Source organism: Bactrocera oleae, chromosome 6 (assembly GCF_042242935.1).
Source record: "Bactrocera oleae isolate idBacOlea1 chromosome 6, idBacOlea1, whole genome shotgun sequence".
Lineage (NCBI taxonomy): Eukaryota > Metazoa > Arthropoda > Insecta > Diptera > Tephritidae > Bactrocera > Bactrocera oleae.
Genome location: NC_091540.1, coordinates 56,797,303 through 56,816,135, shown reverse-complemented (window position 1 = coordinate 56,816,135; position 18,833 = coordinate 56,797,303). Strand labels below are relative to the sequence as shown.

Here is an 18,833-nt window from a genome sequence, read left to right as displayed (position 1 = left end):
TAAAAAGAATTTCAACTAACGGGGAATGTTTAAACTTTACCATCAAAATAAATGTGGGGTTTCTTATATACACATATTAAAAACCGATGTGCAGTGATTTCCAGAAGTTTGTCTCTCCATCGGCCCGTCCGTCTGTCCGTTCAAACGATAACGGAATGAGTTCAAAACTAGAAAAAACGTTAATGCAAATGTGCATTTCTTATGGCATAAAAGTCAGTTTGTAACGCTGTATGTAAGGTTGTATATGCTATAGTGGTCAGATCTGAACAATTTATTCGGAGATTCGCTGTGTTGGATCCATACCAAATTTTGTGAAGATATCTTGTCAAATAAAAAAAAGTTTTCCATGCCAAAACTTAATTTCGATTTATCATCTATCTATCTTGAAAAGTTCCAAGAAGATCCGACGTTTTCGAGACAAATTTTGTTAAGCGATGATACCTATTTCTGGCTCAATGGGTAAGTAAACAAGCAAATTTGCCGCATTTGGGACGAAGAGCAACCTGAAGAGATTTAAGAGCTGCCATTTCAGCCAGAAAAAAAACAAGGGTTTGATGTGGTATATTTCTTCAAAAATGATGCCGGTGAGAACGTAACCGTCAATAGCGATCGTTATCGCGCCATTATAACCAACTATTCAATGCCTGGAATTGAAGCTCGTGATCTCGGCGACATTTGGTTTCAACAAGACGATGTCACTTCCCACACATTGCACCAATCAATGGATTTATTGAGAGATCATTTCGGTGAGCAGATAATTTCACGTTTTGGGTCGGTCGATTGGCCACCAAGATCGTGTGACATCACACCGTTAGACTTTTTCCTGTGGGAATAGGTATATCATCAAAAATTGAACTCAACGGATGGACCATCTGAGACGTAGTCGCGACCAACATTTGAAAGAGATAATCTTTAAAAAATAAATGCCTAAGAATGTTCTTTCGAATGATAATAAACATTCCAGATTAAATTTGAATTTTTTGTGTTGTTTTTATTTTAAGTAGGGAACCTCGAAATGGATCGTCCTTTATATGTAGATATATCACTACAAGCTGTAAAAATTAGAAAACATCGCAACAACTGAATACATAAGTAAATACAATTTTTTTTCAACAATTTTGTTTTTTTATTCTTATGCATTTTACGCTATTAACCGCTACTAATCGGTATCGTTATAAACGTAGTACCGTTTCATTTTTGATTTCGCTATTTTGCTTATGCTTTTGTGTTTTTATAAAATAATATTATTGTTTATTTTATTTTCACTAACGTTGAATTATACAAACATATATTTATACACAACTATCACGACTAAAATGTATTATATAATATTTCATTCATTTGAGCCCTACCATCATTTCTAAGGCTCAACTAAGTCTTTAGAACACCCGTTATATGCCAGTTCCTCCGGCCGAAAGTAGGAGTTCTGCATGCTGTAGAGTCGATCGATGGGATTCACCATGGGTGATTGTGTCAGCGGTCCCATCAGCTGTTGAAATGTGGAGTAGCTCAGGCCGAGTACGGTGCTCAGAAAAGGCTCGTTCGTTTTGTTGCAGTTTTCTAAATAAATTGAATTAATGTTAAGAGACGAAAAATTTTGTAAGATTTTCAAATATCAGATAGTATTTCATTAGATTTCAATTGTGTCAAGAAATAAAGAAAATCTCGCTAGAAAAGATATAACGGCGGTGTGGATCTCCTTAGTTTTTATGAAATGGTTTTATGAGTTTTCAGTTTGAACGAGATACAAAGATATTCTCTCTGTCCATAGAAATAATAATGCGTAAGTTAGGGTTTCCAAAATGAATTAAATTTGCAATAATTTAAGTATAATTATATTCTCAAATTCAACTTATCAGTAATTATATTTGCTTCCTTTTTTTGAATATCCACTCTCCACACCCTGTCGGCTACTAATTTTTCTTCGAATTTAATGAATTTAAATAGTATAATGAGACAAAATTGTTGGCTAAAATTTTTAATTTTTTCCACATTTATCTTATGCTCCGCGACTTTTGCATCTTTTGCATTTTGCACTTGGGCATAAGTACACACTACATAGTAGCAGAGAGCGACGCAGAGGCGCCATGGCAAGACTCTTACCGCTTTTGATCATTGTTAGCAACGCACCTTTATTGGTTTCCATGCAATTAAATGACGTATTCTCGTTTTCGTCTTTGATGGGGCGCATTTTTACCGCGCTATCCGCACAAGAGGCGCCACTGCCACCGCCACCAGCACCTATGCCGCCAGTGCGGCCGCACGCGGAATACGGTGAATCCAGCAGAGATTCGCTGTCGCTGTGCGCCTCGTCTTTAATCTTCGCCAAATTGCTGTTGTCCGATTCTTGAGAATCCTGGGAGTCGCTTGCACCCTTTGTATGCTCTTGCTTTGCTTTCTTTTGAATTTTTTTCACTTTGGCGCGTTGATTTTGAAACCAAACCTGAAGATTAAATAAATGCGGACTTAATGTTTGGTAATGCAAATTTGAGTATGTTGTCAGTATTTCGTAGCGATTCTGCTCACATACAAATCATATGTTTATGAGAGTACATACCTGTACAATTCTTAAACTTAAACCAGTCTCCTTTGCCAAGTTCTCTCTCACTTTACGACAGGGTTTCGGTGACAGTTCAAAGGATGCTTTAAAGGCGCGCCTTTGCTGTGTGTTTAGTATGGTGCGTGGGCGTTTCGGTCCACGCCTGCCATCCAATTTAGGTGCAAATAAGTCATCGCCGTAGAAATCTGTTCTTAAAGAAATTTATTTTAGTATTGATTAACAATGCGGTTTGTGGTAATGCTAAAAAGATTTGAGGTAGGGACGTAGGTTAAATTTTCGGTTCGGTTCGGTTTGTTTCTATTTTCCATTATTTGTGAATTCCAACACACGAAATACATTTAATATTCGTACATGCCAAGTAATGCCATGTAATAAAGTATTATATGGTAATGTTTCTGTTAACCATATTATTCGTCCTTTCCTTTTTGTGAATCACAACAAACGAAAGACTTAATACTGACTGAAGTTTTTAAAAAAAATATGTGCTCATGTATGATATTATGCATTACCAACATAATGTCGGATCACTTAGTAACGCGCCTCTTAACCCTTGTTTGCATTCTTCCTCTTTTACCAAATATTCGAGTTTATTCAAGATTTTGTATTATTTTGTGTACAACTTACCGTAACCTTGCAGCATCTCGACTTCTTTTTCATAGTCCAAGCGACAAAATAGTTGACCTTGTTTCACCACGTACTGTTCACCCTTTTTCAAGAGTCCACCGCATACGACGCATGCAAAGCACTTTAAATGGAAAACACTGTCAAATGTTCTCATAACCAACTCATCGCAGGCGATTCGGTGACCACAGCCGAGGCAGCGATTGCGTAGAAATTGTCTAATGAAAATGAGATACCGTAATTTATACACAAATATACTTGTACATATGCATTATGTAAAATGAAACAACTGGGGTATTAGTGGTAAATAAAATTTATGTTATTCGGAAATTTTTTTAAAAATATTAAAAATCATACAAAAGTATATAACAAAAAATTAAATTAAATTTAATTAAATGGAATAACGGATATGTAATAAGCGACCACTAATAGATCATTTTTTTTATTATTTTATTGAAGTTTTACCGCCTTCTTGTAAATCAGGCATTTTGTAAAGTGACTTCAATGCTATAGAAATACTTTCGGGTCAGTGATTTTTAGAGTCATTCTCATCGCGGTAATGGCTTAGTATTTTAAACCGAATAAAATTGAGATAAAACAAAAAAGTTCGTAGATAGGTAGGTAAGAGTGTCACCCCTACGGGCTCAATTAGCGTTAAACTGCGACATTTTGATACTCTATTTGTAAGACCTTTCAATATTGCTATCTCATTTCATTGCTGTGTTCAAACCAACTCAATGAACCTACTTAACTCCGTTACGCTTTTTGTAAAAATACATTCTAGGTTTGGTAGCTGATGGCTCCAAGAGTTCTACGTTGGGATTGTGATAGAGCTGGGCACTCGCAGAGGAAGTGTAGAACCGTTTCCTTACTCCCCTCGTGCTTGCAGCCGGAGCATATATTGTTATGAGGCATTCCCATTGTGTTCTCCAAACAGCTAATGTCCCGTTATAGTGGCTGTAAGTCTATATATGCTTTTTCTGGACCTATTTAATAAGTCGTTAGTTCTTGTCTTGTCATATTTTACCCATATATTTTTGTTGTATGAAAATAGGATCACTAGTCAAAAAGATGTTAATTCCGCAAAAGAGATACTTTATTGATTTGAAGCTGATCAAGTCACGATCTTGGCGTGTATTTTTCTTATATGAATAAATATTGAAGAAGGCATGGGTTTAGGTCAATAAAAATACAAGAGGAAAAATTAACACAATATCTGTATCTAAAATTTTACTTGTTTGCAGCTGTAAACAAATTGAAGAGCAGTCGTATTACACTAAAATTCAGGTTAGTAAGCTCAAACCGACCTTTACCAGCCACCAATAAATTATTTTATGAGTAAATGTTACTTGCATACAATTGGCTTACAGGTAATTGGCTGCTTTTTTGTAAGTCTCATCTCTACTAATTACCTCGTTCTAATTAGGCATGTCGATTTTGTGCAGCTGTATATTGACTGTCGTCTTTTCAAATGGTTATAATTTTTATTAATAATTTATCAATATCTTCTTATCAAGCCGATTTTCTAGTTATTCAATGAACTATATCTAGATAATAAGCTGAATATTATACTTGTAGAGATTATATTTTGAAACCATATTTCATACATGTTTTTGAAAGGATACACAATTAGATATAATACAATAAGATAGGAAAAGCTATTAGGTGAAAAGTTTTCTACAGTGAGCTATTCAAAAATTGTGTGATTGTGTGTTGTCATTAAAATTCGTTAATAATACAGAGTGCTATTACCATAATACTTCATTAAAATTTTAATAATTTTCACTAACTAAACAGATTAGAGCTATAAATATTAAATAACACAATAATTTTTATACCGAAAATAATTCTTCTTTGAAGCTTTAAATCGTAACTAAGAACGGCTACAATTTAAATTCAAAATCAGCGATGTCAGATTAGGTCAATCATCAGTAAAAAACTTAAATCTTATTTTGGTTTTTTAGTTTGAAGTTGACGTTACGTATACGCAGTGACATAACTTTTATCATATTCTGCATTTGGCGTGGTTTCTTGTAATGTATTACATCACTTTTGGATTATTTCCCTTAAGAGAGCTAAGCAAGTATTATGACATACTTTTTCAAATTATAAAAAAATATATATAATATAAATTAATGTATTTTGTATGTATTTTACTGTTTGAAATTAACATAAAAATTAACACAAAAATGTTTACAATTAAACAAGAAAAACGTTAACTTCGGTTGCACCGAAGCTATATGCTATAAAAACACGATATTCTAATAATTTTGCGGATATTGCACCATTGCTTTAGACAATAACCTATGCCATATTTCATGATAATATCTCGTCATATGAAAAAGTTTTGTATACAAGCACTTGATTCCGTTCGTTTAGTTTGTATGGCAGCTATATGCTATAGTGGTCAGATATCGGCGGTTTCGACTAATGAACAAGTTCTTGGTGAGAAAAGGCCGTGACAAAATTTCGGAACGATTACTCAAAAACTGAGAGCATAGTTCGCGGAAGTACAGACAGACAGACGGACATGGTGATATTGACTCAGCTCGTCATTCTGATCATTTATTAATATAAAATATATATTATTAAATCTCCGACGTTTTCTTCTAGGTGGTACACACTTCGCAGCAAATCCAATAAACCGTGCTCAGGGTATAAAAATAGGCTTAAAACTTAAAAGAAGGTAAAAAACGAAGCCTCATAAAATTTGAGCTCTTAATGTTATATTCCTACCTTTGTATTTTATATTTAAATTATATACGAAAAGTTCATTTTTATATTTTTTGTAGTTTGACTTTTGAGCATTTTTAAAATTAACTGAAAAATTATTCTGGCAGGAAATTGAAAGCTCTACCAAAAAATTGCCCAAAAATATAATAACCCAATATGCACATACTTGCCTATCTTCATAAATTATGATTAAATGCATTTTTCTGAGCAAAAAGTAATCTTAAAATAATAATTTTTCAAAAGTGGAGTAACGAAGGCATAACAAACTCATTTGAAGGATTTTATTTGTATGTAACTATGTATATAGATATCAATTTAACGTAGTCATATACATATTTATATATGTACGAGTATGTTGAGTATTGGTCATGTGCAAATATTTACCTTTCATAGTCGATGCGACAATAGAGTTTGCCATCGCGCGCATAACAGGAGTGCACCAAGTGCAGCGCACAAGTGGCGCACTTGAGGCAGCCCTCGTGAAATGAAGTGTCCACGACACGCATTATATAACGATCACAAATTGGCTGACAACAATAGGCACACTGCGTTCCCCCAGCTGCTGCTGGGTCCGAAGTCAAGGCGGTGCGGCAAGCGGCGGACGCTGACGATGACAATGATGGCAAGTGCAATGACAATGACAAAGGCAATGCCACCGGCAGTCCGAGCACGGCAGCTACGGCGGCGGTAGAGAGCGCATCACATTTATTGCCATTGCGCAGTGTTGACGGTGGCATGGGGGGCGTTGCACAAGGCGAATGGTCGTCGTGCGCGAATTGTCCATGCAAATGTGTACCAAAATGCAATTGTAAGTGCTGTTGTTGTTGTTTGTGTTGCAACGTTGCGCAGTTGTCCGTCGCGTGACGTTGCATGGCAAGGAACATGCTGCTGCTGTTGTTGTTATTGGTGTTGTTTGTATTGTCATTGTTGCCATTCAGGCAATTAGTAAGGTTACTATTGCCGTTGTGGTCAATACAACTGTTGTTGTTGATATTTGCGGTGTACATGGCAGCCATGGGGCAGGCATCATTGTTGACGATGCCAACACCACCGATACTTTCATTGTTGCCAACAACGTTCATATTGAAATCGCCCAATGCTTGTCTGTCGCTGCCATACAAAGAGGGGTGTACGGCGTTTGGGGAGCAAGTGGAGGGTGGTCGACCAGGCCCTGGACCAGTGACTGGTACATGCAGCGCCATTTGCTGTTGTTGTTGTTGTAACTGTAATTGTTGTTGTTGTTGTTGTTGCAGCTGTTGTTGTGCTTCTAGCCTTTGTCCAACACTGCTCGCATTACTCGCCTTCATATCGACACTGTTGTAGCATTTGTTATCATTGCCGGCATTGCCATTATTTTTGTGGCCATTGCAATTTCCTATGACATTTGTATAAAACGATGTCGCTGCTGCTGCGGCCGCTGCTGCCGATGCGGTTGGTGTTGTCGGATTTCCGTTTATTTCACCGCAAGCCACTGCGCTGACACCACCCCCACTACACAACACCTCGCGGGAAGTGGGCACAGCAGCGCCAACCGTCATTGCTGAAGCGCCGGCCACGCCCCCCAAACTGGCAATGCTGCCTATTGCCGTCAATGCTGTTGCGGCCACCATAGATGCTGGCATCGTTGTCGCAGTATTGATGCTTGTTGTTGTCATCGGTTTGGTCGCCTCGTGTGTAGCGCCAGTGCCGGTGCCATTGTCACTTGTTGTCGCGCCGGAAGTTGTTGTTGTTTTCAATGCTGTAGCCAGTGTTGTTAACATTCTTTGACTTCCGCTCATCATCATGCTTGCGGATTGCTGTTGTGGCGACAATTGCTGTTGTTGTTGTTGATGTATTGGCGTATGACACTTGAGGCCCAATGGTACTACAAGTTGACGTATACGGGCAAATACAGTATATGCGTGAATGCGTGTCCGTGTGTTGTGTTGTGTGTGTGTGTGTGCGTTGGATAGAAAAACATTTCAGCAATTTTTATTTGAGCCTCGTAAATTCCATTATACCATACATATTTATATACATAGATACACACGTATCTTGTTGTAAATATCAGCCATACTATTTATTTACCCGACAACGTTCGGTTTCGGACAGCCAGCAATTGAATGACCACAATTACAAATTTTGCATTCGCTTGCGACACCATTGTTCTGCCAGCCCGAGTCTTTTGCGGTCATGCTATGGACTTGTTTACAAATTGGGTCCACAACAGCTGACCAACAAAATCCTGGCCGCAGCGTGCACTCGACGGCCGGCGGGCGAAGTGAACGATCTGATGGAGGAGGGTTGGAGAATTGAACTGGAGTGAATTTGTGGTTTTGCAATTATGAAAATAACTGTAATGCGGATATGTAAACTGCTCACAAAATACTCAACTAAATTTTTCAGCTGGAAACCGCCGCATGCATAGTTTTTGCCTGCCAGTTGACACTGACAGTTAGTTTGGTTGAAAGCGTTAAGTGTGCATGTGTGTGTGTGGGTTTTCTATCTCAATTTATGCCACACATTTATTTGCCAACATTTAAGAGCAGCAGATTGCTCAATTGCTGCAACAGTTGCGGTTTAATTATGACTTTTTGTATATGCTACTTCACATACATATTTGTTAATGTACATATGTATATGTAGAAATACATATATAAGTGACTATTTAATGCAAATGTGCACCATATAAAATTTCCAGCAAATTATTTCAACTAGAGCTTACTTTATTAACAACTTTAATAGTTTACTGTAGTGGTAATATGTTGCAAGTCAAAACTGTTTGACATGAGTTTAAAGTATACTTTTTTTTGTGAGTGCTTATTGTATTTAAAGCTACCTACATCATAACCACTTCGTTGCAGTCCATACGGAATGTTCATAATTTAATATTTAATTAAAGTCTAAAGGTAACTCTGAATACTGGTATTGCAATTTTTTTTGATTCAGCAACAGTAAAGGCTACAAATAACGCACGCAATAGAAATATGTGGGTCCATAGTTTTCATAACAGTTATACATTCTGCGAGTCTCAAAAAATAACATTTTGCCCTAAACTTTTAAGACCGGGGACATTTATCTGCTAACTGTCATCAAAGTAAGAGTTAGCATTAGTATAGGTATTAAACGAAGAGACATCGTTAGCATTGTGATCGTAAGTTTTACAAGCCGTGTAGGGGTTATAAGCATTTGTGAATTTCAAAAAATTAAATTTTTTTTGTATATGGATATTATATATGGACTGGTATGGGCGTTTATTTGTGATCGACTAAAACTGAATTGAAGCCATAAATACCATGATGAATGTCGAGGTTTAGCGTGTTAGATTAGGAAATGCTCTATTGATGAGCCTCAATGTGGTGACTACACTTGGGTGGCTAGACTGAAGTCACGATCTTTGTAAAATCTGAGGACTATGGAAGTTGGATATCGTATAACGACAAAGCGCCTTAAATCCCGTTTGTTTTTGTCGCGTGGATTTTAATTGGAAAAATACTCCCCTACAAGTATAACTGGGGAAAGATGTACCTTGTTGAGGCAAGGAGATCAGTAGAACTTCTGCCTCCATTAAAACTCAATTCAACCATAATCAGTGCTAAATATTTGTATGGCTACTTTAAGTCTATAAATAGCCAATTTACACACGCTAGTAGAGAAAAGTTGCGGTGAATCCGGCAGTTCCGTAGTGTAATAGAGATGAGAAAGAAGGGAAACAATTTCCAAAGAAAACCGATAAACCATTGCGTTCGCGCCACATAGAGTCAGATATATTTACGAGTAAAATGTAATGTAAAGGAAGGGCTAGATTAAGAAAGGTCTGCAAATGTTGAATCAATTTCGATTGATTGTCGATAAGATTGTAGAGATTCAGATGAAGAATTAATAAAAAATTATTTATTTTATGTTCTTTTAGATTGCTTCATAAGTGATAGATGTTTCGCTGCAGTTGATATCAAATAAGTATATGTTTTTATCGATTTAATCGAAGAACTTATCCATTTAGAAGCTATGCATATAAAAAATATTAGATCCCTAAAAAAGTTTTCTTACGTTCTAATATGAGTAAAAAATATTTGACTAGTCTACTCCTATGTTGTAGGATTTTAGATCTGTAAGCTATGAAATAAACATTCCTTACAAACAACTTTTCATAACCGCTTCAGAATATTAATTGTTCGATTGTTCAATTGGATATTAAAACTGAAAACACTCAACTTACCGGAACTACCCATCTAACCAACTTAAAACTGATTTCGAAAAAAAAACGTTCTTCAAACCAACATATTCGAACGGAATGAAAATTTTTTTTTCGCATTCATATTAAAAATTGTATACTTTAAACTCCACTAGCAATAGGATATCACAGATTACTTGTTAGAAAAGGCAGTGAGACAAGGAAACTGGGCTGTATTGAATTTTTATAACAGGACTATGTAGTAGTAGTTCTTTTCTGAGAAGCTCTTTGAGTTTAGATAAAATTAGTGTATAAAGAGTTCATCTTAATGCAAGATTTTCAGTTAGTTTTTTAGGTTAATGAAGTTTGATGTATATTTCATGTACCAAATTTAAAGAAATTTTACTAATTTTCCCAATTGATTCCACTAACCTTAATCTAGGCTCATGAAATTTGTAGCGTTTTACTCATCCGAAAGATCCCTATAAATTAAACCAAATTGTTCATCAACTGTAGACATAGAAAAGACAGGTGAATATTAGCAGGGAGTTGTGAGAAGATAAAAGATTGAGAGAATGCACTGTTATAGCAAAATGAAAGCATATGAGTAGAGTATAAAACTGAAAGGCAGATTGACTAGCTTAATTCTTCGCTGAAATTTTCATATACTTATGTGCCGCTGTGTAATGCGATTAGCTGCCTGCTGGTGGCATTCATATCACATATGTCAATATTTAGCACTACAACTGCACACACCTGACAACAAGCATATGCATGTGTGTGCATACGAAAGGATATCCGAAAGTATTTAGTGCAAGCTTGACTCAAAATAGGTAAATATATTGACAGATTTCTTATTCGTGACGCTGCTTGAAACAACGGGATTTACACTTGTTTTCCTTATGCTCTGCGAACGAAATAAAGCGAATCCTTTATGCCACTATTTTCAGGAGCGCTACCACTGTTTGTGCGTGTGTGCATGCGCCTGTGACTGGATGAAACATTTGAATAGACACAAATGCTTAGCATATGGTTTTCGGTAACCGCCGACTTACGCTTCCACCCTCAGTCTGGTTCGGCTGTTTTTGTTCCGTTCACTTCTTGTTTTTGTTGTTTTGTGATTATAATTAAATTATAAAAGAATTTAAGTCAGTCAGTCAAATATGAAGGCGAAACGCCCTTTCATTTCGGCTAAATGCCGATCGGATATACCGAATTTGTACGTAAATGAGTCAACAAAAGGAAATAAATGCTTGTGAATGTGTGTGAGTGTAAATATGTATTGCAGGGAGGTTGGCAGGCAATTTAAAGGTGAAGGCTGTGCGTCTACAAAGTCCTTCATCCCCAAATTCGCCCGTCGTCGGCACGTCAGCTTTATGTGTGTGTTTGTATTTATACATATATTTCTATATAAGTATGTATGTATATATGTATATATACCATGCGCATAACTACAAAGGGCCGCATATATGCAATAAATTTATTATTATTGTTGTTGTTATTATACGGTGGCAAGCTGTTGCTTTAATCCGATTTCATCGCCCAAACAAAAAGCAAAGAAATTATTTCATTGCACTTTTTGACTTTTCATCTCTTTAAAGAGGATAACGGTAAACAATACGCATCGATTACAATAATACAGCAACAACATACGGTAAGAAAAACTATTCGTATTCATTTGCTCTGCTTCTAAGTTGACTGATTCACCTAACAGGGGGAAGTGTGAAATTATATTCAAAGCTATCAAACTATCTTAAAGTGATAACATTTGATTTTAATATTGTAGTTGTTGTTGTGATTGCGTATACATTTTTATGTTGCATACTTTACATATATACAAATACATATATACATATCTACAAATTTTGTGCGAAATGGTAAATTGCGAGATGCTTTGAGCTCATGCTGTGGGATACTGCTATTTTTGAATGTGTTAACTTCTTATTGAATTTCTTAAAGTGATGCAAAAATTGAGCAAAACATAAGCTTTTAAGCTTCATTACACCTTTGTTTGAGAATGTATCCTGAAAATTATTGCTTTTGGAAAGCGGGTCTTAATATGTACAACAAAATCCGTTGAAAATATTTAGCATATTAATAAATATTAATAAAAATTGACAGAGATTAATTTTAATTTAAGATGAAATCCTTTTCGGATGAATCAAGAAGGAATTTCCCAAAAGTGGGACCGAGAGTGCTGTAGTAGGTAAGTACTAAGGTCTAAATACTGAAATCCAACACATGTAGAACAATTCACAGATGTTATTAACAACTTATGTAAATTAGTAGAATTGGGTAAAATCATCTCCCACACACCCGCTCAGCTGATAGATATATGTAGTATTGCTTATATAATATTAAAATTTCTGCCAACTTTTGCTCAGCGAGAATTCCTACCAAAATTCACAAGATAAAAAAAAGATTTTTCTAAATAAATAAGTTTAAATTTAAATACCTATAATAGTGTAATAGTTAAAATTTTAAATTTCACGGGTTTGAAGAGCCCAATTGTCAAAAGGTTTTTTATTATCTTGATATCTGAAGTACGGTAAAACTCTCAGCTGTATTCGTTGCTTACTTTGTCTGTATTTGCCGATAAGGTTAGACGTTCGTTAAAAGCTCATACATCGTTGCTTGTTCGTGAATTCTCACTATTCCCAAAAATAAGGAGAACCTTAAAAGGTCGTCGTTTAAAAGATAGATTAAAAGAAGAAGCGCTGGCATAAGTGCATCATACAGAATGGGGACTATTTTAAAGGCGACAACATGAATAAATGCATTAAAAAAACAAGAATTTGGTGCTGTATTTGGTGGGATCAGAAGGCATGGTGTATAATGCGCTTGTAAAACCGAGTGAAACCATTAATGAGGAACGCTACCGACAAGAAGTCGTTAAATTGGTGCGAGCGATTGCCGAAAAACGCCTGGAATTTGCGACTAAAGACTAGCCAATAATTTTCCACCATAACAACGCTCAGTCTTATGTTGCAAGATCGGTTAAGAACTATTCGGAAAACAGCGGCTGGGACGTTTTGTGTCAACCATCTTATAGTCCACATTATGTCGCTTCTGACTACCATTTATTCCGGTCGGCGCGGAACACGCACGCTAACTGGAATACGGTTCACATCAGACCGCATGAATTTGGATATAGACCCAATTATTTTTCAAACCTGTATTTTAAGTTTAGGCCCGAGGTTGCGCTGTTAAGCTTTTTATTCTACCTTATGGGCCGAAAATTTACTGACAGTTTAGTTAGAAACTGTGAATTAAAAAGTTGGAAATGTTACAATCTTAAGCATGTACTTACTACACTACTAGATACTTGTCCAATCATCAGGTAAGAAGGTTTTCTTAAGACAATTACAGTCAACGATTTATCTTTGTCTGCCGAGGAATACAGCTATTTGAAAAAAAGCTTGTTGATCTTGGGTAACCCAACCCTAACCTTTTTTTCGAATTTAAGCTTGGTCTCTACGGCTTTTTATACGGCTTCTTTAGATTTTAAATAATTTCTTGTAGATTAATAACTAAAATTTGCAAGATAGTAACAATTCAGCCGTCAAGTTGGTAAGTTTCAAATTTTGAGGGGAAGTAAAAAAATAAGTCGCTTAAAGGTTTTACCACAATAGTACGAGGCATTGATACTTGTAAGACTTTAAGAAGTTAAGAAAGGACATGAAGGACCACACACAAATTTATTGTAGCCCTGCTGACATTGGCATCATTAAAATACGATTTGTATTTCCAGAAACGCTTGTTGAGTTAAGTTATCAAATCAACATACTAAATCTCGTTTGATTGCTTTCCAACCTTCGAAATACATATTTCAATGAGACATATTTTCAAGGTGGCTGGCGGTTCTTTGCATGATCCCGGGCCAAAACACTTTGCCACCCTCCAATAAGTTGAAATCACAACTAAAAGACGAAGAAGTGTGAGCTCTAGTTGTGGTAAAAAAAATTAAGAAAAATTACTTTTAAATATAATATTTCGAGCTAGTAAACATTTTCTTTCTTGACTTCTTCTGTGCATTGCTCACGCTATAACAATAAATACATAAGCCACTTGGCTGAATTCTGGTATAAAAATTGCGTGAAATCTGCCGGTGGCTAGTGTTCAAAGATTCATTTACAAACCAGAATTATAAAATACCTGGAAGACTAAAAAATATAAGACAATAAGTTATGAGTAGTAGACATACTGGTATAACGCTTTTAGAGCCATGTATTTTTCACACTCCCAGCACTATAATGGACGTTGGAAACAAGTAAAGGGCGGACCACATTCACAATGGCCGGCTTAAAATTAAAGAAACAGTTCAGCATTTTTTTTAACAAAGGAAGTTGTCTAATATACCACAAAACTAACTGGACACATTTTTTTAGGGATAGTTTGTTTTTGGGAATTTTCGAGAGATTTGCGTTCAACTCCAAAGTTTTTTTTATTACATTTTTTTCTTTTATGAAAATACCGTTACTCGCACAAATTTTAAATTGCCGGCGGTTCTATGACATTGTCTCTATATATAAGGACCGTCGGTGTTCACATATCATTATCATATCATATCTTTTCGTTAAAGAATATTCAAAAAATACTCACACGTGGCAACTTGTATGGGATGCTGTTCATCAATCATTGCTGAGTAGTTTTATTGTGGAAAAAATCATTTAAATTTTTTTATTTCAATTGTATTTTTCTGTATTTCTATTTTGGCACTTTCACTTTATTGAATTTAAAAATTGCAAATGTTTCACTGTCGAGCGCGTTGTTAATTTTTTATTTTTTGCATATCAGGATATTTGTAAATTGACTAGTTTTCGAAAATTTCAACACTGGCTAGCTTTGTTAAGGCGACGATCCGTATTATTGTATGACTAACAAAACGCCACAAATATGCTTGAATGACTATGGATCTCTGATATTGCGGGCGTTTGAAGAAAAATGCGCTATTGCATTATTAGCCGTCCAAGCAGAGCTGGTTTTGCATGCCAAAACGCAAGAGGGATATTTTCTCTATGACAAAATGGAGGGGAAACTCACTGTTATTTGTGTTCAGTAATGCATTGCACAAAGGAAAGCAAGCAAAGTTGCTTCTATATATATATATAAATATATGTATATACAAACGTATATATATGTAGTGACTATCCCGGAGAGCGCCGCCATTGCCAGTGGAAATATATTATATTGAACGCCATATTTTGTATCATCGTTCACATTGTGCGCTCGAAAAGTGCGCGTCCAGTGCGCAGCTCAGCGTCCAACAGTCAGTCCGACGTTCGTTTGCCAGCCATCTTTCCAGTTCAATGCAAATATATACAGATGTTTGTCTGAATTCGCAGCGCTGTTGAAATTTCCCTCGTATTTGTGCAAAGTGCATTGCAAATGCTCCAGGCGGAGCACGCGCATGCGTTGGACCAATCGCGGCTGTCGTGTCTACAAGCTAAGAAAATGGGAGCTATACCTTGGCAGGCGCATGTACCCGTACATTTGTGTCTGTGTGTGTGTGTGTGTGTGCGATTGCTGTATTGTGTCCTTCCGACAATAACAACAGCAAGAAAGCGCCATGTGAAATAAGGGAGCACAAAGCAAATGTCGTTGTCGGAAATGCAAGGCAGAAAAAAAAGAAGAAGTCCAACAACGTCGTAAACATTGTTATTGGTTTCGCTTTAATACACCCCCAAAAAGTTGCACACCCGTTAACTGAGTTGTGTCTTTGGCGCAGTGCTTTGTATTTTTAATTTTTTTCGTGATTTCCTTTTTTTTTGTTCTTCTGTTTATTTTTTGTTTCTTCTTTTTTATTTTTTTGCTTTGATTTCTTTATTTTTTTGTTTTTTGCATTTTTCTGCGATTTTTCCAACGTAAGTCGCTCAAAGTAGCTGCAAAGTAGTTGTAAAAATACGCCCACTTATAAGCTTCTTATAAGATTGTTCTCCAACATTTAACGGTACTTTAGACAGCGGAAAAATTGCAAACTTGCTGTCTTCGTAGCTTTCGGCGACGCTTTAAATGCGTTGATGCATCGTTTATATGTGAAAAGCAACGCTTTAAGCCGCTCAACTGCATGCATTATAGATAAATATGCTTTGTTGTAGTTGTAGACATTCATCACCGCACGTTGTGCTACTTAAATAGTGAGGTGTGTGCGTGCACGGCGAGAATTGCGTAACATGGAAGGCTGAAAAGGCGAAAATAGCTAAGAAACCACTTGGCCGCACAGCCGCCATTGTCAGCGATGTATATACAGACGCACATATATATATATATATATACAGACACGCTTATATATGTATATATAGCCAAAGGTATATAAATATATGTTTTTAGAAGTTTTTAACTCGCCGCCGATAATTCATAGCCTCATTTAAGTTGCATATTGCTGTTGTAGTAGTAGTAATTGCTGCTGCTGTTGTTGTTGTTATGAACAGCTGATTGTATTGTTAATGAATTAAAGTACTTGTATAGTCGAACGCCAGCCAGCTATGTAGCGGTGTCAGTTTGTCGTTTCTGCCGTTGAAACTCGGGCTTAGTTGGCCTCAGTCTCGGCTGTGGTATATTCTCGTAATTCTTTCACTTGAGCACTTTAAGTTGATCAGTTGCCGATGCGGAAAATTTGTTGCTGTTGTTGTTGATGGTGCAGATTTTCACCTTCTTTCATCACAAACACACACACACAGACAGACATTTCTGTGTATTAACACTTGCCTCTGTATGTGTGTAGGCGTGCTTATGTATGTATTTATGAGATTATGATTGTAGATATTTGCGCTCTCTTCCGGACGAGTTGTAGCGCTGCCACATTGCTTTCTTCACCCAACCGTCCGTCCGTCTGTCCATTCGACCAACCGACCACGTGCCATTGACTAGCTACCACTAGCGGCGGTCCTATTACTCGACTCCTCCACCGGCTACTCCCAGCACACGCTGCTGGCCCGCTGTGTGCCGCTGCATCCCGCTGTTACCTATGAGAAGCGTCTAACGCTAGTCTGGCAGCAGTTTGTGTAAAATTCCTTGCGTGCTTCTTCGCGGCGCTCTTAATGCGGGTGGCGACGCAACGTGGCAGGAAGGTTGGCAGTCTCCGCCGTGCGATGAAGATGCAATAGGTATGTAGGTGTAACGTAGCCCCACACACACACAGGCAAACTCACACACATACTTAAAAGATGCTCGTGTGCTTACGTAACGGTAGTTGTGCTCATTCAAATTTCTGCTTAAATTGGAGTAATAGGTTTTCAAGCAGTCATGTACATATGTCTGTACTTATGTGTATAGGAGAGAGCATAATAAGTATATGCATATATACATATATTTATATTATATTCTGAGGTGTCGAAAGTAATATTCGTTTCTGCTTTGTTGTGATTAAGACAATTGAAGTGATAATTGAGTGAAAGTCTCGACAATACACTTCGCTCTTCGGATTGTTTTTCATTTCGTCTGTGTTCACAGATTTCAAATATTTATGTGGAAATGCATGATGTTTGAAATATTGTTTCGGCTGGATTATATTGGAATTCACACCTTGTTTGTATGTACATATGTACGAAATTGAATAGCATTGTTAAAAATTTGGAACAATCTGGCTTTTATTTATTTATTTTACACACTAAAGCTAATTTTCAAAGTTATTTAAGGGGTTATATCCACTTTTGGATTTCAAAATAAAATGCCTTTTTAAATATAAATTCACATAAAACGCATTTTTTCTGATTTGCAAGTGCATATAACCCCTTAAGCCAGTAAAGAAGGGCTAAGCTCAGGTGGAACCGAGCATTATACAATTCAGAAAGTAACATGAATTCAAAACGTGCCAAGGATGTCAGAATAAATTTGTCTTCGTTTTTTATACCAGCTTACCTGCTCATATATTAGAAATATTATCATACACAACAAGCTGGGTGTAAAACTTTTTCATATTATAACTCACTGAAAATCGCGACATATAATAAAGAGGTGAGGGAGCAACACAATTTTATTCAATTAATTTTTTTTTTAATTTCTAAGCACGGCCGGGACGGAAAGTGTAAAATAATGTCGTTTTTTTGATCAGCATTCGCCAAATAATTTTAAGGGGCCCACCTAGAGTGAGATTTTGAAGAAATCGTTTTTTTTTCGTATTTTGACAGTACATATAAATATACCTTTAAAAATAACATACTAAAAGTTCAAATCGATATCTCAAATAGTTTTTAAGTTATAGCCATTTAAAGGCTAGCCGCTCAGTTCAACTTCGTCTTTAAACGCGTTTTTCTTAAAACAGCATTTTTCGAATTTGCTGCAGTAATAACTCGAAGACAAATGATCTGATCATCATGAAATTTTTTTCTCTCTCTATTCTGTATATAATTAATTCTACATACCTCTGATCTGATCAAAAATTGCTTTTTGGGAGGCCAAAAACGAACAAAATTTGGGGTAAAATTTAACTTTTTTTAAATGTGAATTTTTGGTTTTAGAAATTTTTAATTATAGAAAATTAAAGAGAATATCTTCTGGTTTGACGAGAATGTTTTATTTTTAGGTTTTATCCTAAGTGGATTACCTTTTTTTTATTTTTTTATCAATAAAAATTTTATTTTTATTTTAAACTGTGTATTCTTGAAATATGTATAAATATGCGCTGAAATTTTCAAACGAATCGATACAGCAGTTGAGGTTTTTTTAGACTGTCACACTAGGTGTGTCCCTCAAAGAATGTTATCGAGTTGATAGCCGTTGGTTGAATAAAAGTGGGGCTCTGTTCCAGGTACGTCTATAGTGTGA

The 18,833-nt window shown here is 36.2% G+C and overlaps 1 protein-coding gene across 1 annotated transcript; it reads right to left on the bottom strand.

The window, feature by feature from the left end:
* Positions 1–1,136: 1,136 nt before the first annotated feature.
* Positions 1,137–14,958, bottom strand: LOC106615465 (uncharacterized). The gene is made up of 6 exons (XM_036360487.2): positions 14,670–14,958; positions 6,299–7,778; positions 3,185–3,399; positions 2,558–2,745; positions 2,131–2,443; positions 1,137–1,560 (listed from the first exon to the last, which is right to left on the bottom strand). The coding sequence occupies exons 1-6, from the start codon at positions 14,704–14,706 to the stop codon at positions 1,361–1,363; spliced, it is 2,433 nt and encodes an 810-aa protein (XP_036216380.2). The 5' UTR covers positions 14,707–14,958; the 3' UTR covers positions 1,137–1,360.
* Between the last annotated feature and the right edge of the window lie 3,875 nt (positions 14,959–18,833).